This window comes from Sprattus sprattus (genome assembly GCF_963457725.1).
Source record: "Sprattus sprattus genome assembly, chromosome: 4".
In the NCBI taxonomy this organism is placed as follows: domain Eukaryota; kingdom Metazoa; phylum Chordata; class Actinopteri; order Clupeiformes; family Clupeidae; genus Sprattus; species Sprattus sprattus.
In genome coordinates, this window is record NC_137923.1 from 15,258,168 (window position 1) to 15,283,448 (window position 25,281).

Below are 25,281 nucleotides of genomic sequence, written 5' to 3' on the forward strand. Positions count from 1 at the left end.
GAGACTCCCAGATAACAAAGCTTCAGTATATCATGTCTTCTATCTAATGTTTATTGAGAGCTTTTGCAGACCACCAATGCAGCTTTATCGTGCGTCTTTTGATGCTGCTTGTCTTTTAAGAGATTATGGATATTGCTTATAAAATTTCATATACCCCTGCAATGCAATGTTACTTCACAACATTAATATCTGAATTTGTGTGTGTGTGTGTGTGTGTGTGTGTGTGTGTGTGTGTGTGTGTGTGTGTGTGTGTGTGTGTGTGTGTGTGTGTGTGTGTGTGTGTGTGTGTGTGTGTGTGTGTGTGTGTGTGTATGTGTGCTAGCCAGCTGTCAGAATGGTGGGATTGAAGCCATCTGATGTGCCCCCTCCTCTGGGTGTGAAGGTTCTGAGTGCCGGCACGGCTGCCTGTTTTGCTGACCTAGTGACCTTTCCTCTTGACACCGCCAAAGTGCGGTTACAGGTACCTAACGTCCATTACAACACCTCTAGCTCTTCATCAAGACATAGAAGTGAGGTCCCCCAAATTGGACCTTCTGTTTCTTTTCTACCCTCTCTCAAATGTCATAAGTTTACCTTTTCACCTCTCACCCGATTTCCTTTCACTTCTTCTGTCTTTATCTTTTTCTCTTTGGACATTACCTACTCAATATAGATCAATTTGGCTTCTAGATATACAGCCGCGGAAAAAATTAAGAGACCACTTCAAAATTATCAGTTTCTCTGGTTTTACTATTTATTGGTATGTGTTAAAGTAAAATGTTCATTTTTGTTTTATTCTGTAACCTACTGGCAACAATCCTACCAAATTTCAAATAAAAATATTGTCATTTAGATCATTTATTTGCAGAAAAATGACAATTGGTCAAAATAGCAAAAAAGATGCAGTGTCTTCAGACCTCGAATAATGCAAAGAAAACAAGCTCATATTCATTTTTAAACTACACAATACTAATGCTTACACTTAGGAAGAGTTCAGAAATCAATATTTGGTGGAATAACCTTGATTTAAAATCACAACTTTCATGTGTCTTGGCATGCTCTCCACCAGTCTTTCACATTGCCGTTGGGTGACTTTATGCTACTCCTGGCGCAAGAATTCAAGCAGCTCGGCTTCTTTTCATGGCTTGTGACCATCCATCTTCCTCTTGATCACATTTCAGAGGTTTTTTATGGGATTCAGGTCTCGAAATTGGGCTGGCCATGACAGGGTCCTGATCTGGTGGTACTCCATCCACACCTTTACTGGCCTGGCTGTGTGGCATGGAGCATTGCCCTGCTGGAAAAAACATTTCTCAGAGTTGGGGAACATTGTCAGAGCTAAAGGAAGCAAGTTTTTCTTCCGGGACAAAGTCTTACTTTGCCTGGCTGAGGTTTGTAAAAGACCATAAGGATTGAAAAAAGCGGACTGGAGGGTCTTCTAGTTCGTCTTCTCTGATGAGTCCAATTTTCAGCTTTGCCCAACACATGGTCGTCTGATGGTTAGACGGAGACCTGGAGAGGCCTACAAGCCAGAGAGTCTTGCACCTACTGTGAAATCGGACTCATCAGAGAAGACGAACTTAGAAGAACCTCCAGTCCGCTTTTTCAATCCTTATGGTCTTTTACAAACCTCAGCCAGGCAAAGTACAACGTTGTCCCGGAAGAAAAACTTGCTTCCTTTTGCTCTGACAATGTTCCCCAACTCTGAGAAATGTTTTTTCCAGCAGGGCAATGCTCCATGCCACACAGCCAGGCCAGTAAAGGTGTGGATGGAGTACCACCAGATCAGGACCCTGTCATGGCCAGCCCAATTTCGAGACCTGAATCCCATAAAAAACCTCTGAAATGTGATCAAGAGGAAGATGGATGGTCACAAGCCATGAAAAGAAGCCGAGCTGCTTGAATTCTTGCGCCAGGAGTAGCATAAAGTCACCCAACGGCAATGTGAAAGACTGGTGGAGAGCATGCCAAGACACATGAAAGTTGTGATTTTAAATCAAGGTTATTCCACCAAATATTGATTTCTGAACTCTTCCTAAGTTAAAGCATTAGTATTGTGTAGTTTAAAAATGAATATGAGCTTGTTTTCTTTGCATTATTCGAGATCTGAAGACACTGCATCATTTTTGCTATTTTGACCAATTGTCATTTTTCTGCAAATAAATGATCTAAATGACAATATTTTTATTTGAAATTTGGTAGGAATGTTGCCAGTAGGTTATAGAATAAAACTAAATTGTACATTTTACTTTAACACATACCAATAAATAGTAAAACCAGAGAAACTGATAATTTTGAAGTGGTCTCTTAATTTTTTCCGCGGCTGTAGATCCATACTGAAGCTCACCACAAAAACACAATGAGAAAATGGTACACCACATTACAACAGATCCGAGTAATATCTAAATATTAAGCAGCTGAAAGCAGATGGGGTATAGTGCATCAAAGTAAACCATCATCAACTAATCAAGCCCTGCCTGGTGGAGTGCACAATTTACGCTTGCATATCCATAGATTAAGGTTGTTTCTCTGATCTTTCTATCAGCTTTCAGAGTCTTGGTGAACTTGTCTCCACTGTTCTCTGAACCCCGAAACATGTGGGACAATTCAGTGTTACAGAATATTTTGACAATTTTATTGCAAACTCAGTTTGGGTTTAAGTGTGTTAGAACTTGCTTGAAATATCGCTGATGCTTGAGTTAGTGTAAGAGAAATTATGTATCCTACTCATGTTGGGCTGTAGGGAATAAAACGCTGCTTCTCTGCTCTCTAGATCCAAGGGGAGAAGGCCACAGTAGGTGCGGCAGAAGGCATCCGCTACAGGGGGGTGTTTGGGACAATCAGCACCATGATTCGGACTGAGGGGCCACGCTCGATATACAATGGCCTGGTGGCAGGGCTGCAGAGGCAGATGGCCTTCGCCTCCATCCGGATTGGCTTATATGACAACGTCAAGGACTTCTACAGCGGTGGCAAAGACCGTGAGTAAGGGGGGAAAAAGCTTTCTGACGGGTTTTCTCAGCCCTGTCTCTCTCTTCTCCTTTTCTCTTTCTTTTTCATTTAAGTTACCCTTTTCTCGCTATTCTCATTCATCCTTTCTTTCGCTGTTTTGTGAAAATTCTTGTCTTATTTCATCAACACAACACTCTTTTTATCTCACTTTTTTGTTTCTATCTTCATGTCGCCACCCACGACTACTCCAACACCAGACGCCAGTGTTGGCATTCGTATCCTGGCTGGTTGTACTACGGGGGCCATGGCGGTGTCCTGTGCACAGCCCACAGACGTGGTAAAGGTCCGCTTCCAGGCCCAGCAGAACCTGCAGGGTGTGGCCCGACGCTATAACGGCACCATGCAGGCCTACCGCCAGATCTTCCAGCTTGAGGGACTCAAAGGACTATGGAAAGGTGAGGAAGTGTCTCATTCTACTGGAATGGAATATTGTAAGATGGAGCTGAAAAACACTTTGTAGTGTCTACCTGCAATGTAATCAGTGTTATTTTAACTTTATAGCCACCATGACCTATGCGTTCATTTCATATAATCAGTAGATTTCAAAAATACCTACCAGAACTTCATAGTAGCATTTGTGAAAGAGAAATACACTCACAAACACTAAAAGCGTACTACACACAGTACATCTCTACAGAACCTTTTCGATAAAAGAACCGTTTGAATGTTGGTGCTTCTTTTATGGGAAAAATCCAGGAACTCAGAGGGTTCACATAATTAATAAAAAGTAATAAACAGTTCAAGATTCTGCCAGTATTTTACGCTAATTTTGCAGACTCATGTCCTGATTTTCATGTGCCACCTCATACTGAGACAAAATTTTGTGTTCCATCACCATACTCTCTCAATTCAGTCTTACTGGTTTGATTCACTCAACAAAACAATTTTTCAGCCGAATAGCAGCTTAATAATTCCATTTTAATGTGACAGGTTTTTTTTTCAAATACTCATGAACCAAATCTTTCTTTGATTCCAGGCACACTACCAAACATCACTAGGAATGCCCTGGTGAACTGCACTGAGCTGGTGTCCTACGATCTCATCAAACAAGCCATTCTCACCCGCAAGCTGCTGTCAGGTAAGGACACACAAGAGAACACAGCGTATGATGCCTTACCCTTTGAGGCTATCCTCGTATATGACTGACGCTAATCAGAACATGTTCTGTCAGACACTAAATGCAGTTTGCAACAGAGTGAAAAGCTTGGCAGAATCACTGCTTTGTCTTTTAACTTGATAACAAAAGGCCTAACATACATAGACGTGTACAGCGAGTGTTATCTTTAGGCCTTTTATGACTCCAATGGTGATAACAGTGTGATAGATGTTGTACTGAAGCCCTGAAAACAGTTTGCCGTGCCTGTTAATCGACATGTATGATGTAACAGGTCTGAGATAACAGGTCCAGAGAACATAGCACTCTGTTGAATCAGCATCTAATTCATGTCAGCTACTTTATTGTGGTTGTGAAGGTTACCTTTCACATGCAAAAGTAGGATTTCCAATTTGGGTAAATATGGTCAACATACATTTTTAAGTGTGTTAAGGGATATGGTGTCTGTGATGTTTACCAAATGAATGAGACAGGTGATTCATGTGTGGTTGATGGATGGTGTATTCCTGGTTGTCACCTGGGTCATTTATAGGATTCATTTTGCATGTTGAATGACTAAGGGGTACATTCACAGTGAGCACAGTATTTAAATACCCTTATTATACGGCTCTTCAGAACGTTCCAAAAAGTACCTTTGATTTGAATGGGCCATCCCTACGTCATACCCATACATTAATTCCTGCTAGCAGACCTCTGCCAAAGATAATGCTCCGCTGCGCGTCGGGGTGTTGTTCGCCCCGTCGGGAATTATTTTTGTAGAATGACCTCCGGACAATACATTATCCCTTACATAACTCCTTGATCACATATAACCTATGTATAACTTAAACTTTCAGTATGGATATTTCCGCTCTCGTGTTCTTGTACCATAACAATCCAAACCTGACAATTCAGAGATCTTGAAATATTACAGCAAATTATCAGAATCACAAGATGGGAGCTATCCCTTTCAAAAAGATTTACTTTGAAGTCGCTCAACATTAAAACATACACAACCTCCTCACCCTCTGTTTGCCCTGTAACATCCTCTTCTCTTCCTCACAGATAACCTGCCTTGTCACTTTGTGTCAGCTTTTGGAGCTGGCTTCATCACCACGGTGATTGCTTCACCTGTGGATGTGGTGAAGACACGCTATATGAACTCTCCCCCTGGCCAGTACAAGAGCGCCATCAACTGTTCCTGGACCATGATGACCAAAGAGGGGCCAACAGCCTTCTACAAAGGGTGGGCATCCAGAACACACTCAGAAATTGATTTATAGAAATTCAAAAATCTGTGCACAAGGCTCTTAAAAAAATAATTTTTCAAAACCTTTTGCGTCCTCTTTTCCCACCTCTATACAGATTCTTCTTATACATATATAGCCCTCTACCGCTTCTTTAAAACCTTTTGTATCTTCTTGTCCTTTCTCTACACTAACCTCTTAATTAATAACTGCCTTCTGTCTCACCTCAGGTTCATTCCCTCTTTCCTGAGGCTGGGCTCCTGGAATGTTGTGATGTTTGTGTCGTTTGAACAGCTCAAGAGGGTTATGATGGTTACCAAGAAGAAGTACGAGACCACCACGTAGGATGGACCTCCAAAATGCGCCACTTTGCTCATCTTACCCCAATTTACAGACTGAATATACTCTGAAAGGGCCATGCCAATTTACTGGGATGCCAGTAGTGTATTATGTGTTGAATCAAAGGGAAAGACTACCTCCTTCTGGACACCCACTGTCAGTGCTACTGCTGATCCCCCCCCCCATAATTTCCATTTTTGGCTTGATATTTGCCCAATGTCCTAACATTTTGAAAATGTTCTAATATGTACCTTGTATGTAAACTGTAAAATTCTGTTTACTTTTGTAAAAGATATCTTTTTATACATGTGATTGATAAAGACACTAATTTATACAAAACTTTTGAAAAGGGAATTACTCCAACCAGTGGTGCAGTTAGTGCTTAATGTAATGGCTTCCACAGACAGTAGGAGAGGTATGATGGTAAGGTCATATCCAGGTCACTAGCAGTTTACTTTTATATATTTGTGAGGTCCCTTGAAGAGCCCAATATCATTTCTACAAGAACATGCTGCCTGATCTTCTACTGAACGTACAAAGAACGTCTCATACAAGCCAGCCACACACCCATTGCAAAAGATAACTTCTATTTATTAAAAGGAACATGACACATAATGCTTGCTTATATTTTGATTTATTGCCCTTAATCAACACCACACACACATTCTCCATTAGAAAAATTCAACACTTCATCTGGAATTTAAATTATTGACCATGAAACATTTCAGACAGTATAAACAACCCGAGCAGGACTATAAAAAATTACAAATTAGTGTCACTCTTTAAATCAGGAACACTTTTATATAAATAAAGATAGATGTTACATCATTATTAAACAGTTAACTTACTATGCTCACACAAAATCAGTCAGGCACAAACTGTACTTGAAATGTTCAAAGTGGTGCCATTATCACATCTATTTATTTATGTATTTTCATAGAGTAAAAGGATAACTATAGAAGTGTGCCTTTTTTTAGTACCGATGGAAGAACGCATTAAAACATGCAAAAACAAAAAAATTATTTAATTGCCTGTACCCACAGCACAATTTAGAGTCAGGATAAAACACACATGGTCCTTTTATTTTTGAACAGACATGATCTCCTCTAGACATAAATACTAGATTTCCTGAGATGATGTACTTTTACAAACAGACGAGGAGGCAGCACTGAATAAATACATGCAAACAGCTCAAGAGAGCATTAAACCCCATCCTTAGGGCTAGCCAGTCTCAACCATATTACTTTCCTAGGAGAGAAAAAAATCAAAAAATTGCAAGCTGAAACCCCTTGACAAAAAAGAGGCTTAACCTACAGACTATAAACCTTTCAAACTTAGTGTGAGAACTGGAATGTTCATTAGAAACATTCTGGAAGAAATTCCCTTGGAGCATCACCATGATGCTGTAAACAAACAAATAATAAAATGGTGGTGCCATGTGTAACTAAAAAAGGGGGGAATATTTATATTTTCCTCTTTAGATCTTAGGTGCCATTCTATCTGGGCACAAATAAGTGGTAAGTATGTGAGGTATTTCACTGGTCAGTTTTAAGTCAGTTTGTAGAGTCCAGATTCAAGATAAGAGTAACATCGGGGTCCAGAAGGAGTCTCTTGACCTTCTCGTGAAATTTTTCTCTGTACATGTTAAACTCCATGATGCTCTCTGGCTCCTCCTGGATCCAGAATTTGTTGAACTCATATGCTAGATAACCTGAAAACAGACACATAACGTGGACATACAATATCAGACACCTGATAAAAGCCTAATAACTGTCTAAAGCACTGGATGAGGCAAATTCACAGCACGCAATCTATACTCCAGCAGTACTTTTCCTTCATTTAAGAAGGCATCAGCACTCATCGTGGTTTCAAGATGTATATGGCAAGTTGAGTATTGAATGACAGATGTTTCAACTTCTGTAAAAAACTATAAAAATGTTTATTCTATATTGAAGTACATTAAACACGGCTTACAACTAACAAGTTATCCTACATCTACACTACAAGCTGTTTGTCTACCTGACTAACGTGTTCAGTTCTCTGTTTACTCACAGTAGAGCTGGTGAAAGTGCTTCATTTGGGGACTGCCCTCTACACTGTTGTAGAGGTGAGGTTTGAGCGCACCACTCTTCAGCAGACTGTAGGCCATCTCAGTCAGGTTGATCCCCACTATAGCGTAGGAGTACCTGTAGGCAAGGAGAGGGCAAACAATGAAGCTGTCCATTACGGCAGACATAAACACCTTACAGTGAGGGGGAAATGGTTAAGGAGTGAAAAAAAGCAGATGTCTTGGAAAGGGAGATAATGACCCTAGATTGGGATGGTTGGCGTGTGAGAGGACTTGGCGTGCTGCTTCTGTGTAGTTCTCACTGAAGAACCTGAAATTAACAGAAGACAAGACAGTCTGTGAAAACTATTATACCACACACATTTGGGTCTAACTAAAATAAGGCAAAGCAAATACTTTGCTCATGCCCACTCAAACACAACTGAAACCCAGCAAAACATGCTTACACAAGATTGGTTAGGCCCAGCATTCCCATTCCACGGAAGTCCGTCTTGGGATCGTCACCTTGGAAACCAATGTCCCCCCACTGCTTAGTGACTCTTGACTCCAGTGTTGTGGACGGCATCAGAAGATCCCAGAGCTGGATAGATACAGATGTACAGTCACATACTCACCAAGCGTTATTCCACATCTCCGCAGCCATTTTTTCAACATCACAATTATTTCATGACAGCCCATGCATGCAACCTTCTCAACAATATGATGAATAACAGCATTCATCACTGAAAATGTCAGCACCTGACACTAAAAAGGGCACCATCCAAGTGCGATTTGTGTTTTAACCAAAGGACACTTCCACAATGGAAGCCAAATATCAATAAGGACCCCTCTGGTATCCACATGATTGTGGTCCCCTGGGCCACTGCAACTTTGTCAATACATTTATATTGTGTGTTGGGCTAAGGAAAATAAAGCTGAAGGATCACCGACACTTGAAATTAACAAAATCTTACCCCTCGTATTCTCTCTAAAGAATACTGCAATAGACAACTATCATTAAGTTCAACAACTCTCTGCAAGACTAAAGATGTGACGTGTGTTGAGGACACAACAGATGTAATGAAAGCCACTATTACCTTTAAAAGCATCTTTTCATGCTCTTCCTTTTCAGAATCAAATACTTCTTTCCTCAGCTGTTCCACACATAGATAAAGATTCTTGTACCCGGTTATTTGCAGCAAACATAAGTTCAGATTCTTCTTAAACCTTTACAAGAAACAGAAAAAAGCCATGGGGCTGTTAACTGATCATGATTTATGACATTGGAACTTCCCTTTTTATCATTTGGTAGTTGTAAATATCTTATGAAATTATGCAGTACTACAAAGAAATAAATTCAACATACATGGGATCTTTCTGCTCTTTCACATTCTTCTCCTTGATTATTTTCTCCACATAGTCTTCCACAGCATCTTCTTCTGCATTCACTGATGCCCTCAGCACCTAGCGAACAGCACAGGGAGAAAGATATATGAGCTTCCTCTGACTTTGCACTGATTGGATTAGAGAGACAAACCTTTCACCTTTAGACTGAAGCTCTAATGTGAATTCAAGTTTTAGATCTATATTCTTAATCCAGTTAAGCAGCCCTTCACCAAAAGAGCTAAGGTCATCTTCTGAGGTGATTGTGAAATGTTTGTCTACGTGAACCTCTTCAACTGGTTATAAACAGACTAGTATTCCTAAAAGCAAACAGGCCAAAAAAACATGTACACAAATTAAAGCACGGACTCTTTGTCTCAACTTCACTTTCATTTCATGTGTTCTAAATTCACAGTGATCCAACAGGGGTATTATCCCTTACCTTTCTCTTTGAAGACTCCAGGGAATACTCTGCATACACAGGGGAAGAAGGGAGATTGAGAAGGTAAGATACACTGATAATTACAGATGGTGTGGAGAGAGAATGGTGGGTACACAACACTGTGGAGATAGTGTCTTCACCTGCCCTTGCAGTCCTCTCAGCTCCTGGCTTATAGCCTGCACATATTCTCTGGAGCTCACACTTCCCAGTGAGCTGCCGTAGAAGCCACTTCAACCAGAAGCGCAGGAAGGATGTGTAGAAGTACTGAAATATACACCCCAACATCCTCTAATGGGGGAAAAATATACACACACAAACAAAACCATTGGGGTTATAAGTAAATTACTTTACTTGTTGAGCTATGTTATGGTCTTTTGTACTTTAACAACAATAACAAACATACCTGTCCTCACTTGTTTTTAAGACCCTCTCCTGGCATTAATTAAACCCCTACAAACTAATTTCTGTCCCTCAAAATGACATATTTCAATATGTTCAGAACTCTGCAGCTCGACTGCTCACCTTCTTTGAACACATCACCCCGGTCCTACGCAACCTCCACTGGTTCCCGGTCAAATACAGGATAGATATTACTCACTATCTAACAAGCCCTTAACAACCTGGCCCCTCCCTTCCTTTGAGGTCTCCTCCCCCTCCACGCCCAAACCCGTTGCCTCAGGTCCGCCAGCGCAACACTCTGAAGACCATCAGGACTAAGCCCTAACCCTCCCTCTGGAACGCCTTCCCCATCCACATCCATCAGGCTCCCACCCTATCATCATTCAAACAAGCCCTCAAAACTCACCTCTTCAAACTCGCCTTCACCTGCTAACCCCTGCACCCTACCCTCCACTACATGACTCATTCTGCACAGCTTTTTTTACTAAAATGTTCTGTTTGTTTGTTTTGTTTGATCCTCTGTCTTCGTATTTTTTTGTTGTTGTATTGTTTTGTTTGTCTTTGCCTTATATTAAGCGTCTTTGAGTTTATAAGCACTATATACAAATAATTAAAGTATTATGTTTATACGTTTTTTTTATGTAAAAAAAAAAGTATCCCTTCATTGCCTTAAAAAGACTTGGATGTAGCTCTATACCTTCGCTTCATTTAGTACCTTAGCCACACCTCTACCTTTGGCTTGAATACATTATCAAACAGCTACTAATGTGTTAGACAAACTTCAGTCCTGATTGCCAGTTCTGACTTACCTAGACTGAAATGATAATTAGCCAGATGTGCCATTAGAGAGAAACATTTGAAAACCATAGAAAGTCTCGGAGGAAAGCCATCTAGTAATATCATACCTAAGTAATATATGTATACTGACATTACATTTACATTTACATTTAGTCATTAAGCAGACGCTTTTGTCCAAAGCGACGTACAAGAGAGAGAACATTACCCATCCCTGCTGGTATACATTCATATTACACAGAATGGACATGTTATCAAGGGCATCTTTAAACTAGCTAGACATGAAAACATGAATAATATGAACTTAAATAATATGCAGCGGTCTTAAGGCAGCATTACGTCAACATAGTAGGGATTCGATAGCTATTTAAGTCAAGTATCACAGCCTTTCACCAGAATGCAGACTCTGCCTTGAATGGAATTTAAGGGAACCAAGTCACTAAATAATGAGAAGACTGACAGATTGCATTCTCAATTGAATTTTGACACCAAAGAGTGTGGTGACATATGCAATGACTGAGGACACTGCTTCACTGTTTATGCATTGCCATTTGAATAAGAGCCAAACAAAATGGCAATATGATATGCAATCCATTTTCAATCTAATTTCTAATCTAAATAATTGCATTGTCACATTGCATATTCCATTACCAATTGCAAAATAAATTTTAAAATTGCATGACCAAACTTGTTGAATTGCCAATTGCAAACCGCATTTCCATTTGAATGGAGGCCAAAGAAAAGGGGTCAACCACAATGCTGAGTTTGCCATTGGTTTTCACTGATGTTGATGTCGTTTCCAACACAACAGATAGCACCCGAGTTTGAAAGTCAGTCATCAATCAGCACACAAAACGTTAGGTAGACCCTGTTCACCGAGTCATAACACACATGAACAAAAATGTACAACTACACAGCTACCAAGTAGGCGATGTTTTGTAACATTGCAACTAAAACTAAAAGAGCTACACCAGAAGTGTAAGTAACGCCTGGTCTCTTACGCGAGGCTAGCTTACAGAGCAACTTTGCTAGCTAGCTTGTCAGCTCAACTGACAACATATCCATTTCATATTACCCCAGCTGAGCTTTAGCATAAGACAATGCCTTAGACAATATTATTTGATTCGTTAATAAGCAGCTACTGTTAACTCGTTGCGTTTAGTTAGCTCATCGCATAAGTTAACGTTGACTAGGTGATAGTTAGCTAGCAAGATCTGATGAGAAAGTTATATCTTTGCCACATCACCTCCCCAATAACACACACACACACACACACACACACACACACACATATATATACAGCACATATGTATGCCGCAGAGTTTTCGCACTGCCTAACCTTGTCAGCTGGTATATTATGCCACCAGCTAATGTCTCAACAGCAAGACAGCTAACGTTAACTTCAATTCAAAAATGCTGGCAGAAATACATAACGTTAAATTCAAGCTAGTGCTACCCAATACGCCTAATTTTAAATACACAAATAAGTTATAAAAACATAAACTTAAACAAACACGAGGGTGCTGTATTATAATAGCATACAGACTAGCTTGGCTTGCTAACTAGCTTGGCTCACTAACGTCTAGCTTTAACACGGAACTGCTACTGATACCCTAACGTAAGCAGGCTAGCTAGCATAGCAATAGTGTAGCAACAACAGGTTGCCAAAAAGCTGCTTTTACCCCCGAGCGATTTGCAGGAATACAAGCTCCTCAAAGAATCCCCTCTTGGAAATTGAACTGTTCGGAGAGTATGTGTACAAAATTAATTCCTAAGGAGAACGTCTCTCAATAAACACTGAGATGTCAAAGCATAGACCGCACTCGTTAAACTAGGATGAAGTGATACAGAATACGACCCCGTTCATCCATGCAACAATGAGCCCCCGGAAACCAAACTTGCGTATTACGGCATGCGCAAAAGTGCTACCCTAGGACGAGCAGCTTACAGTTTCCCTCTTCCATCGAAAGAGAGCGTGGTTGCATTAGAAATGAATTGAGAAGCATACTAATGACTGATTCACTAACGTTTGAAATGTTCCTAACGTTTGAAATGGTCACAGGACAGGTGAGAAATGGTACCACCGAAATATGGATTCAATTAAAATGTTTTTTTTTTTTTTTTTTTTTTTTTTGGGGGGGGGGGGGGGGGGGGAATCACAGACTAATGTCGTCCACATAAACTAATACTAGTAATAATAATGTATTTTCAGTGAGACCAGATTATCGTGTAATGCCATAAGACCGTTGATCCCGTAGCCTTGCCTGTATGCCTGTATAGGCTACTGATAATTATGTCCTTTCTTAGGTGGAAGTTGCCTGCCTATGGAGCAATGTTGTATATTCGGTAGGCTATAGTGACCAATACCGTGTGCAACCTATACATGTCTATGTGTGCAACTGCAAACCTACTGCATTCCCTTATAATCACCTCCCCTGAGCATCCAAGGGTAAAGGTCACCACTAGAGACGTTTACACTGGAGGTCAGGCAGCACCTGTAGGCTACATACGCGGAGCTTTAAGAACATTTAAAAAATAAGTGCTTCACGGTTACTTTTTCTTTTGGAATTCATATTGCTTGTTTTTTTTTAAGAGCAATTGGTGCCTATTTAAAGACAGAAGAGGGGAGTATACCAACAGACATGTCGAGATAGACTTAGATATAGGCTACATATCGAAAAACAAATCCCTTCTTTCCAGAATCACATATCAATAAAGGCAAGAGTTCACTGTTCCAACAATACTGAAACCAGTTAGCAAGTTTGCCTTCTTGCACTCGTGTAATGTCCATTGCCTACGTCTTGCATGCATTTCATGCAAACTGTGCAGGATGTGCTACTTGAAGGGAGATGTCATCACTCAAGATTGTTTTGTTTCACGAAACACTGCAGGGCTAGAGACTTTCACGTTAGGCAGCAGCCTCACTCATGTTCAGTGTAGAAAGTGTCTATATGGTCATTTCCTGATAAAAACAAACGGTCCCCACTTACCGGTTGAAAAAAACACAAAAATATCGCCAATCTTCAGCATGTCACCCTTCTATGTTCTACCGGCGCAAAACCAATGCAGTGCTTTGAGCAAAGAGACCGAGCGAGCGCAGAGGTGTGAGAGCGATTGCCAGCGCACTATTGCTTTTTCAAGGCGAGGAGCGAGTTTGACATGATCACATTGGACAAGGCTACTTATTTCAGAATCCAGCAGGACATATTCGACTCGAACCATTCATGACAAGGTACCTGGATGTTAAGTCTCGCAGGCTACCTCCAAGAAAAATAACGGTCCGTATTTGACCTAATTATTATCTCCCCTTCTGATAAGGCACACATTCCGGTTTGCTCTGAAGGCGTGGTTTTGTGTTTCTGACGTTAGCCTGAAATTCTTTCATTGATATTCAGTTGTGTGTCCTGGTGGAGAGATGGCGGCGCGTAAATAGCGCAGTAGACTAATCAAAACGAAAATGGTATGAGACGGAGACAAAGACGCACCAGGTAGGCTATTTTATGCCTTAATAATGAGTCGAATGCCTCTAAAATTTGGGCTAGGTGTGGAATTCGTCCGCAAGGTCAAACCTTAGATGACAGGTCCTGGAATTCAAACGTGAAGTGAGATGGGTTGAGCAATACCGTAAGTTATGGATCTGGCATAATTTGTTTTAGCACTCTTGATAACACTTTGTTGCAGTATGTGTTTTCAGCCTATTCAACTATATAAGAAGGTTGATATTGTCACAGAAACTATTAGTGAAATGTATAGGCTTTGTTCACAGTAATTTAGCAAAGTAACCTTCGAATTCACGTTACAATCTTATTAATTTTCTGTGCGTAAACCCGTTTTAGGCTTAATCGAAGTGGAACATTTTATAGATTGTTTAATTCCTTGATAATTGTAGTATTTGGTCGTTTTGAAACGCTCTGATGAAATGTTATGGATTTATTTGGTGCAATTTCTGAGCTAATATTGCCCAGGTCATTTCCCCGTCACTATCAATTATAGCCTTTCATATGTATGACGTCCCCATCTGTGACTGCACAAATTTACATTTTATCACCATATGTCGTCACCAGCTAATCGGTAATAATGGTTCACCTTGGCTGTGTATATTTTTCGTATAATCAATGATTGAGTTGATGAGGTTGTTATGACTGTAGGCTCTATTGCACCAATTGGCTGGCATGAGGGGTCAGACACTTCTAATAGACAAAGCTATAATAATGACCGTCAGTATCAATTTATTCGGCTTCATGTACATGCAAAACACAGATTCGACGGAAATGTTTTCAACAATGACCTACTTGTCTTTATGTAACATTTAAAGTGATTGTTGTGGATAATTGGCTTAGCCAACAATGAACCAGTGGATGACAGGTCCACTAACTTAAAACTGTATAAATATATATAATTATACATCACAAAGATTATTATTTATTTATATATTATTAAGTTGATAAAAAACACATTGTCTTAGGGTTTACATTTAACATTTTAGTTTATTCATGTGGTAGTTTCCTGTACTCAAAGCAATACATAATTGCGTTATGACCCAGTCAACATAAGATGCAAGGCATATTTTTTACTCTCATCTTGTCTCAGCAGATAGTACTCCACCTCAGCACTTACTGCATGCTTGCCCAACACATCAGCCAACCCAACAGTCAAGGTGTCTGCTCGCAATTAAATAACTTCTCTCTTTAGACAGAATGAAATGAACCCCCACTAATATCCAGCAGCACGCTGGTTAAGGGCACTGAGAGAATGCTTGGGTTATCCCTCTTCCTCTGATCTTTGCTTTGACTGTAGTGGAGGAGCCCCCTCTGAAGTGCAGCAGAGGGCAGTTGTGTGCACTTGCTTTTAGAAGCCGCTATAATAATTAATGTGGATGATTCATAATGTATTGAAGGCTTCCTCCCCGACGAGAGAACTCAAACGGCGCCTATTCAGACTGAGGTTTCTCACTACCTGCTCCTTTCCCGTAAGATCACAGGCGCTCTCATTAGGGGAAGTGTAAAGATGGACAATTGGTGTATGTCCTGCCTGCTCTCTGTGGAAAATGTGCAGAGTATGCACGCTTGTAGACTTCCCCTATTCCCCTCCCTTATTATCCTGAGTGGTTGTGATGGCTGATTATAAGTTAGCTGAGTATGAATGATTGTGTGACTGACAGAGACATTCTGTGTGTATGTATAGGTGTGTGTGTGTGTGTTTGTGTGTGTGTGTGTGTGTGTGTGTGTGTGTGTGTGTGTGTGTGTGTGTGTGTGTGTGTGTGTGTGTGTGTGTGTGTTTGTGTGTGTGTGTGTGTGTGTGTGTGTGTGTGTGTGTGTGTGTGTGTGTGTGTGTGTGTGTGTGTGTGTGTGTGTGTGTGTGTGTGTGTGTGTGTGTGTGTGTTTGTGTGTGTGTGTGTGTCTGTGTGTGTGTGTGTGTGTGTGTGTGTATCCGTTTGTGTGAAAGAGGGATAGTTTAGTATCCTGTGCTATCTAAACTGCTTAAAGGGTATCCGGGTGGGCCTCTATATGAAAACTGAAAGCAGACGGCTACATACAACAGGATGTGTAAGTGAGATCATGTCCTCAGATATGGGACACCCAATGACTTCAAAGACAGCTTGTTATATTTTCAGATTACTGTTAGCCACACTGTCATTTAGACAGATGTGGCGATAAAACTTGTTTTTCCTTTTTCATGTCTGAGAGAAAGTTACTGTGGTCTTTAGAAACGTCATGAAGTATGTTGCCTTCTTGAGCAGTTGCTATAACCAAATACATAGCACAAGACTGTCTGACTACTGAAATGTATTTGCTTTGTATTTCAGTACCTAACCCAAAATCCATCATTCAGAATACTGATGCATGAGATGATTTTGTAAAAGTGGATAGTAATATATCTAAACTATATACAGGTCAAACTAAAAAATGAGGTTCATCCTAAATAAAATCCTTCATTGTTGTTTGTAAAGGTAAGATTGACTCCAAATGATTTGTAAATAGAATTTAACTGTTGTGAATCTTTAACATAAGGACTAGAAACAACTTACTTAAACTTGAAAGTCTTTCAAAAGAGAAAGTGTGAGACCTAGTTCTGCACACATCAATGTTTGCAGAAAGTGTAATTAGGGACTGTTGTAAGAAATCCTGTTTCAAGATCTAATGACAAGATTTGTCTTTTCATGTTTTATGTGTTAAATCTTAATTCTGACATTTTAGGTCCCAAAGTGTGGTCAGTATAGAACGCATTAATATAACATAAATGTTGATATATTGTCACTGATCTAGGGGTTGCAGTTATTTTATTTCCCTAATGATGACTAACAGGGTTGCTGGGGAAACTGTTCTTGAATCAGGAAGTAACCCTTGCTCATCACTGTTAAAATAGCTGTTATATTGGCAAGGGTGATTTGAACTGTGCCTGTCTCAGGGAAGGGTGGGGAGCAAAAAATAATAGGAAGCAAACATAGCAGATCAAAAAAAGCCATGGTACACAGTGAATACAGCAGTGCATTTTGTTTGTACTGTTTCAAAGAATGAAATGTATTACTAGTTTAAAGAAGAACAATGAGAATTTCACTTCTGCGGTCACCACTGGCACTACCAGCTAGAACAGGAGTGTGAAATCGTGTCTTGTAGAGTAAGTTATGAACTGTCTCTTCGGTTTTTGTCATTTTTGTTTTCTGTTCTTTGAGCTAGAGTCGTTTTGGAGGCGCATCGTCATTTTTCACTCTCATTCACCTGTCTGGTCATGGCCATTTGAATTGACTTTGATAAATGACCTTAAGTGTGCCTGTGACTGTTCTTCCTTGCTGCTTCATTTCTTTTTCTGTCTTGTGATGTATTAATAAATTAATTGTTATTTAAAGTTACCAGATCTAAGTTAAAACTGTTGTCTCTCTTCTCTGTAGGCTCCCTTTGAGGCTCAAAACCTCAACTTTGGATAATTTTCCATTAGTGATTTACTTTAATTTACTTTTATTAAACTTTATTTAAAAGCTCTTGAAAAATGAACAGCATCCCTAACCCCAAAAGGACTGTCACTGTCCAAATGGTCCCTCAACTCGCCTCCGTGGATGCTTCAGGAAACAAAGACCCCAACGCTAACTGGGACCCAGAGCTTAATCTTAACATAACCCATGCCTGCCCTGTTCCAACTCTAGACCCCAAAGCCGTTCACGCTGCAGAGGTTGTAAAGACCCCCAACAAAGTGACCTCCCCCCGAACCCAAGTCTCAAGTGAGGCAACCAGGGCTGCCGTGTCTGCCAACCCCATCCTGTCCCCCAACAGGGAGTGTCCGGGGTCCGATGGGTTGATGAGGGGTGAGCAGCAAACAGGCACTGCCACAAGCAAGCAATGTATCAGCGATTCGAATTCAGAGGGCGGAATGGATAGCAATGCAAACATAAGATTCCCAACTGACTCCCCTCTTTCTTCGTCCCCTGCTCCATCCTTGTCCACCCTCTCCACCGCTGCTGATAGCGGCAGCGTTGGCCTGTCATCTGCAGTCACATCACATCTGACATCATCGAAGGGTGACACGCAGACAAATGACCACCGAGACAAAGCGCTGGTGGCCCAAGAGGGCCAAGGAGGGCACACCCGAGATGTCCGAGAACAGAACCACAGATCATCCACCTCCGGAGAGTCGCTGAGCAAAGCTGGCAAAGAGGCAGCTCAGCCTCAGAAACCAGCTCCAATAGGTGAACTGGAGAACACTTCAGCCAGCGAGGCCATACCTACCAGACATGACAAGACAGACCATACTGGATCTAACAGAAACTCCCCTCTGTTGCAGTCCTTGCTCTCAAAGGACTGCAGTGGTGTTACAGTAAAATCCACCCCAGCACCTACCACCAGCGTCACTGGCCCAGCAGCTCCTCCCCAGCCAGACACTAAGGGGAAAGTCCAGGACACCACCCAGCCACCCAACAGCACGCAAACCCAAACAGGACTAGCAAAAGCAGACAAACCGCAATTGAACCAGAGCAAAGAGACGCCAGGCTCTACCAGTGCTGTCCAAACACCTGACAAGACCATAGTTGCAACTTTGGTTACAGAGAGCAGTTCAGTGGTTCCACAGATGGACTCAACACCACAAACAAATTCCCAAAAGCTCTGTGTTGCCTCCTCAGCAGGTCCATTACCTGCAGATACAACCCCTCTCCAAGACCCCGCAGGTAAATTGAACAATCATGCAGACGTGATTGATGAGGCCACCCAGGGGGTAGCGTCTGATGAACAAAAGACCACCCTTTGCAAACTATACCGGGAGGCCTCCACAATGACCACCACTCCTAATGCCAGCCCTGCAGCACCGAAGCAACAACAGGATGTGGAGGTACAGGCAGTAGCTAACGTCCGCAACCAGTCTGTGTCCACAAGTCCCAGTCTGTTCCCTCCCCCCCACCCAAAGATACCTGCGAGTTGTCAGACAGAGGAGACTGAGGGCCTGACCATAGTGTACCAGGTAGAGAGTACAGGCAAACACACAATGCTCTCTGCTCAAACTCACATGGCCACCGCCACAGCTCTGGCTCCAATTTCCTCCACCCAAGCTCCTCAGTCAGGGGTCATCCACACAGATGCTACCCATCAGCAGGAGGCTAGACTGGGGGCCAAACCCAAGGAACCAGGGCCCACCTTGTGCAATGTCCAGAAAGGGCCGCCACCCCTTCAGCCCGTTTATCAGATCAGCATAGAGCCATGCAGCCAGAGCACCCCTCAGGCTGGCTGCCATCCTCCCAGCCACACTGCAGCGGCGGACCCAGCCGCAGGGGCGCAGAGCAAGGGCCATTCAGACCAGAAGGGCCCCTGTGAGGAGAAGGCAGCCATGGTGCACCGTGCCACGTATGCGGCAGAGCCAGTGCCAGCACGGTCTGCCAAGCCTCCCACTGACAAGCCAAGATCAGACCCACCATCAACAAGCGCAGCCAAGACGGAAGGCAAGGGATTTGCTGCTGCCATTGCTGTCTCTGTGGCGGGCTCTACTGCCGAGGAGAAACGGAGGAGCAGCACAGCTGTCACCACCACTGAGACTAAAGCCACTGCCAAGAAGGGCAAAGCTGAAACAAAACATGAACCTAAGACAAAGGACAAGAAGCAGGCCAAGCATTCGTCGAAGAACATCCAGGATGTGTTGTGGGACGAGCAAGGCATGACGTGGGAGGTGTATGGCGCCTCGCTGGACCCTGAGTCTCTGGGCTTTGCCATCCAGAGCCACCTGCAGTGCAAGATCAAGGAGCATGAGAAGCAGATTATAGTTCAGACCAGCATTCGTAAGTCTGTCTCCACTGAGTCCCCCGCAGGCAGTAAGGGCAAGAGGAGGCAGGCCAACGTCTTCAGGTCCATGTTTCAGAACATGCGGCGGCCCAACTGCTGCGTGCGCCCCCCTCCATCTTCCGTGCTGGACTGAGATGGAAGAGGAGACTATCTGGTTAACCATAGACAACCATCATACCATGGACACCTTGACCAATCACATTGTTCCTGCCTGTGACTGTCCAAACTGAAAGTATGATGAGGTTTTCCCTTCCTTACTTCCTGAGTGATCAGTTTAGTTCAGGGCCACTCTTATGAAGGCAGAAACAGAGAAGTGAAGAATGTATCAAAAAGAGGAACAAACAGTAATCAGATAAATTGATATAAATCCTATTTTTAGATATAGATAAGATGTTATAAAAAAAGCTATATAAGCTATATCAGTATTTAGAATGAAAATGGCAATAATAAGTCATTCATAACAATAATGCTAGTAGAATGCATGTGTATTAGTTCTAATGGCAGACTTAGTACCTCATACTGAAAGGGGTCAATAATATGCATTGCACTGATCTACAGGCATAAATGTGTTGCTGTTTGCATATCCTTTTTACAAAAGAACAACACCTTGACCTCTCGGTGGAGTTGGTGCATTTGGTATATGTTTGTTTAATGTACCTGAGGGTTTATTGAGCCCATTTATTTATAACAGATTGATACGTTTATTTCGATTTTCTTTTTTTACTTTACACTTAATTTCTTCTGGATGATTTCTTACGTTTTCTCAGTGGTGGAATGTAACGAAGTATTTTTACTTCGTTACTGTACTTCGTTACATTTTTACGTATCTGTACTTTACTTAAGTAAAAATAATAGTGCATACTTTTTACTTTTACTTCGTTACATTTTGCAGCTATTATCTATACTTTTACTCCGCTACATTTCTACAATATGTGTCGTTATTCGTTACATTTTATGAACACAGTTTCGCCAAAATGTTGCCTACACAAAAATATGGATTGCGTTGCTTTAGGACGTTTCAGCCAATCAGGTTGCTCTGTCAGCTCCAACGACAGCAGAGTGTGTATTTGGCAGCAGCAGCACTACGGTAGCCTTGCCTGTTTTGCTTAAACATTCGACAAACAGCCTGCTAACAAACAACTTTTCAGCATGGATTCAGAGTCAGCCTCATCTGAGGACATGTTCAAGTTCAGAGGCCCCAAGAATAACCCGTGGAGGTTTCAGTGCGTTTCCTCTAAAATCGCCTTCAAATTTTGAGAAACAGGTCAAATTATGCGGAGTTCTTGCTATGCTAAGTTAATGTCTATGACTTTTGCATATCGTATGCGGTTACTGACATGATTTTATACTGTTATCTAGCAAAAATACATGTTGACATACAGCAATAGCATCAAAATAACACGATTGTACCTTGATTATTTATTTAACGTAGTGGTAAGATAAAGCTGGTAGTTTAGCAATGTCAAGCTAACGTGAAGATTTGCCTTTTGTATTGACTGGTTATTGCCTGGCATGCAAACCTAATGCCTAGTCTTGGGTTACTCAATATGTTTTTTTTTTTTCCTTTTCTGCAATCAATAGACCATAAAACTCTGCATTGACCAGTTTAACAACTCCATTTGTTTTTCATGTTTCATATTTCCATTTTTTTTACACGTTTACAATTAAATAAAAGATTACAAGATATAAAATTGTGTCTTTATTGGTTTGGCTTAATGGTATTAACTTTGCAAATAATCCCTGGTAAATAACTTGTCATCTGCAGAATTGTAAGATAGAGTGTAAACAGTATTACAGACAATAGGCCCAATAAGTACACCAACCTTTCCAATTAACAAATGTTGTTGCTTATAATTATTACTAGTAGTGACATCTGTAGAGGCATTTATTACCAGTCGCTATTTCTTTATCAAAATGGCACAGCCTAGACATTGAGACAACCCATTGCGTGAGTACTTTTACTTTTACTTTTAAAGTAAATTTAAAAGTGAGTACTTTTTACTTTTTACTTAAGTAGGATTGTTGATGTAGTACTTTTACTTTTACTTTTACTTTCATTTGCCTGTTTACTTGTACTTTTACTTAAGTAATAAACTTCAGTACTTCTTCCACCACTGCGTTTTCTTGATAAGGAAACTTCAGCCTGTCGTGCTTGTTGCTATATTTGTTGTAAACTGGGCCTGTGTGATTAAGGTGCTGTTCAATTGTCTCTGCTCTTCTGGTTTTGTATTAAAATGTTAAGCTAAACTGAAAAAAAGAAGCATCATTTCATTTTCTCTAGTTAAGACAAGTCCATTTAGATGTGTTCATGTCAAAAGCTAAACCAAAAAAGTACCATAATTTCTCTCTCTCTTGCTAACAAATGACCCTTTACATGAACTATTGCCAAAAGGGATTCAGTCATAATTTTGAACAGTGTTGTTTTAACGCATGAAGTTACTGGCAATGTGACAATGTTCACCCTATCCATGTTCAGCAAGGAGAAGAGTGTATTCATGTTGAAAATGGAGAGGAGCAAAAGGGAGTATTGAGTTTACTTCTTGTGGTAAATGTTTTTGTCTGACCTAGTTGTTGAAGGGATAACCTCTCTGCTGAGGTTGTCTGTTTTGATACTGAGCTGAGGAGTTTCCGTCGACTTGGTGGTTCATTCGGCTCCGAATGTGTCGGTTCCTGTGCTCGTCACTCAGCGCGGCACAAAAACAGCATCAGTGGGTAGTGTTGTTCCCAAGGTTCCTGAGTGTGTGTTTATGTGTGTTGTGAGTGTAAGTGTCCTTAAGATTGTCAGGTGGTTTTGCGTGTGCATATGTTGGGGTCACAGTGATTAGTCATTGCAATTGTGAAAGCACATGTTGAAAAGACTGCAGTAAGGGTAAATCAATCTATTTTGTCATGTCTTGACCTCAGCATAGTTGTATTGGATTCAGCAGTACACGTCTCACTCAATTTCTCTCTCATGGTCTTTCTCAGCTCTCTCCTTTTTCTCTCTGCCCCTCCCCAACACACCACCCTTTCAGCTCTTTGTCTTTCTCCCCATTTATGCTTTAGTTTTTAATTATCCTCCTTCAATATTTAATGCTTTCCTCATTTTCGATGGTGCCTGGTTCAAAAGAACGGATTAAATCTTCACCAAGACATGAGTAATGTTTAAAGAAGGGGGGTATTCCATCCAAATCAGTGCTCGCTACACATCTTACCCTGGGCTCCCTCTCCTCCTCTCTGTGATGTTGGTCATGTCTGGCGCATGCTCTTTCGTGGGTCCACTCGATCAGGCCCAGAATCTGCAGATACCTGTGTGGTGTGTGAGAAAAACTCCTAAGTGTGAGAAATGGTGTAAGCCTCTTCTCTCTTGTTATGTAAGTCATGATGTAAATAGTTAATCGTGCAGGGGACTTCCTCTGAAGTAAAAATGCCATCAGACTTCTAGAATACCTAAATAAATATCAAGAAAATAAATCTGATATATCCCAATAAGTGTCTTTTCATGGCTTGCAGCAAAATACAGCACTTTAAGAAAAAAAATGATTTGTATGTTTGTACATTTGTGTGGTGCAATATGTAGAGTTTGCTGCAGTATGGTAGTTTTTTGTGGCTGTGAGATTTTATAGATCATGCAGCAGAGAGAGAGAGAGAGAGAGAGAGAGAGAGAGAGGGATGTGGTTTTCTGTTGTGTCTGATGCTGTAATTGCTTCCTCGCAGAAGACACAGGAAGGAAAGGGAACTGATGACAGAGGAGACCCACAGGCTTGCTCTTGTTGTACAGGATGCTTAACTTGCAGGTAGAGCACAAGGGTGTCAGTGCATTAATCTTAGCAATTGTGCCAAGCTATGAGGTCACCTGTACTTAAAGTGTGGCATTGGTGTGGTAAGGATCTTAACTCAAACCTCAAAATGTCTACTCTCAGCCAACAACCTACAAAATGTTTGCCCTTATTGAGAGATTTCAGGATGTGCTGTCCATGTCCTGGACCATAATGACCTTGTTCTTTTCATTAATGTATTGGCTAATGCTCTAACATACACCCACCCCCCAACAAAAAATAAGAGGCAAGAAACTTCAGATCAGAGATGTTACAAATCCACAGAGCTACTGCCGACACCAGTAGATTTCTGGTGCTCAATATGGGCTAGAACAGGATTCCCCATCTCCGTCTGAAATGGGCTTCTCCCTTTGAAGCAGGGGCTAGAATCGCTGAGCTGATATGTTGACCTAGTTTGCCTGATAAACATGTACTTTCTTCCTTTGCCGCATGGAAATCCTTGAGGAGATGGATGGATGCTGCTGGATACGGACTCCTTGTAACTGCTAGGGCTACCACCAATGGTTCTGTTAAGATCACAAATCTCAATAGCGTCCGTGTCAGGGCGTGCCACACCTATGCAATCGCAGTTTGAGACTACATTAAAGATGCAGTCAAAAGGAACACCAATTGATCTCATCTGTAATGAGACCTCACATGAACACAACTGAATAGTTCTCAGTTAATCATAACCACCATGGATGGACAGCATTTCTGATACATGCATTTAAAATGTATTTTAAATGAAAAATAGTATTTTTTAATTCATATTTGATAGGCCTTATAAAAATGCCTGGTCATGTGATTTGTATCAAAATAGTATAATGTTCAGTAATTTTGTACCTTAAAAATACAGAAAATACTTTCCCCGAAACTGTATAGCTACATGATGATATATGATATGTATGTGCTTCATGCATCCTTTGAGGGAGAATGTTGTGCTGAATACTTTGCCCATGAGACTGGTGTCTCATTTGTCTTCCCTGATGCAGTGTAATGGTCTATTCATAGTCCAGGCGACAAGAGCTGCGCAACAAAAACAAATGTAAAGGTGACAAAATTTGTGTCTGTCACCTGAAAGGAATCACTTTCCAGACCAACGACGGAACTGGGAGTAAGTGAAGCCTTCTGCATGTTCATATTTCTGCGCTTTGCTGAAATACAATATTTTATGAAATTACCCTTTCTTGGTCCTCTTAATTTAGGAACTCAGCCTTAGTCCCTGTTCTTTTAATGCTATAGTGCTACCCATAGGGTAATTTCTTTGGGATGCCTCCAATCTGTTATGACGAATACCCCTTTTGCTTTTCTAATAACTGTTTTCTTCTAGGAAAAGTGTCACTCAGGATATTGACAGTTAATTTAGTCCTACAGCTGGTATAATGATTCATCCCATGGAATGAGGTGTTTACTGATAGGTATCACACAGTCACACAGACAAAATGAGGGGATTGTCACCTCCTGAGGGGGGGGGGTTACCTGCAGCCC

The 25,281-nt window shown here is 41.2% G+C and overlaps 3 protein-coding genes across 4 annotated transcripts; 2 read left to right on the forward strand and 1 right to left on the reverse strand.

The window, feature by feature from the left end:
* Positions 1-334: 334 nt before the first annotated feature.
* Positions 335-5,676, forward strand: ucp1 (uncoupling protein 1; the record flags this gene model as incomplete). The annotated part of the gene is made up of 6 exons (XM_080836180.1): positions 335-460; positions 2,753-2,960; positions 3,189-3,386; positions 3,968-4,069; positions 5,150-5,330; positions 5,562-5,676. The coding sequence occupies 6 exons, from the start codon at positions 335-337 to the stop codon at positions 5,674-5,676; spliced, it is 930 nt and encodes a 309-aa protein (XP_080692306.1).
* A 642-nt stretch (positions 5,677-6,318) lies between these two features.
* elmod2 (ELMO/CED-12 domain containing 2) lies at positions 6,319-13,812 on the reverse strand. Of its 2 annotated transcripts, none has more exons than XM_080836932.1 (9): positions 13,727-13,812; positions 9,683-9,830; positions 9,543-9,571; positions 9,084-9,181; positions 8,815-8,944; positions 8,185-8,318; positions 7,980-8,048; positions 7,723-7,856; positions 6,319-7,381 (listed from the first exon to the last, which is right to left on the reverse strand). In XM_080836932.1, exons 2-9 carry the CDS (start codon positions 9,825-9,827, stop codon positions 7,224-7,226), a joined length of 897 nt encoding a protein of 298 aa, XP_080693058.1. In that variant the 5' UTR covers positions 9,828-9,830; positions 13,727-13,812; the 3' UTR covers positions 6,319-7,223. The 2 variants fall into 2 exon arrangements, with proteins under 2 accessions (XP_080693058.1, XP_080693057.1); XM_080836931.1 differs by lacking the exon at positions 13,727-13,812 and adding an exon at positions 12,419-12,590.
* A 3,911-nt stretch (positions 13,813-17,723) lies between these two features.
* gprin3b (GPRIN family member 3b) lies at positions 17,724-20,129 on the forward strand (the record flags this gene model as incomplete). The annotated part of the gene is made up of 1 exon (XM_080837920.1): positions 17,724-20,129. The coding sequence occupies one exon, from the start codon at positions 17,724-17,726 to the stop codon at positions 20,127-20,129; it is 2,406 nt and encodes an 801-aa protein (XP_080694046.1).
* Between the last annotated feature and the right edge of the window lie 5,152 nt (positions 20,130-25,281).

Bases quoted from the DNA above. Each gene is read 5' to 3' on its own strand.
- elmod2 (XM_080836932.1), bottom strand. From the start codon at position 9,827: ATGTTGGGGTGTATATTTCAGTACTTCTACACATCCTTCCTGCGCTTC. The intron at 8,945-9,083 runs GTATGTTGAATT...TTTCTTGTAAAG, and splicing joins AAAGAGCAGAAAGATCCCAT to GTTTAAGAAGAATCTGAACT. The intron at 8,319-8,814 runs GTAATAGTGGCT...GTATCTATCCAG, and splicing joins ATGAAAAGATGCTTTTAAAG to CTCTGGGATCTTCTGATGCC.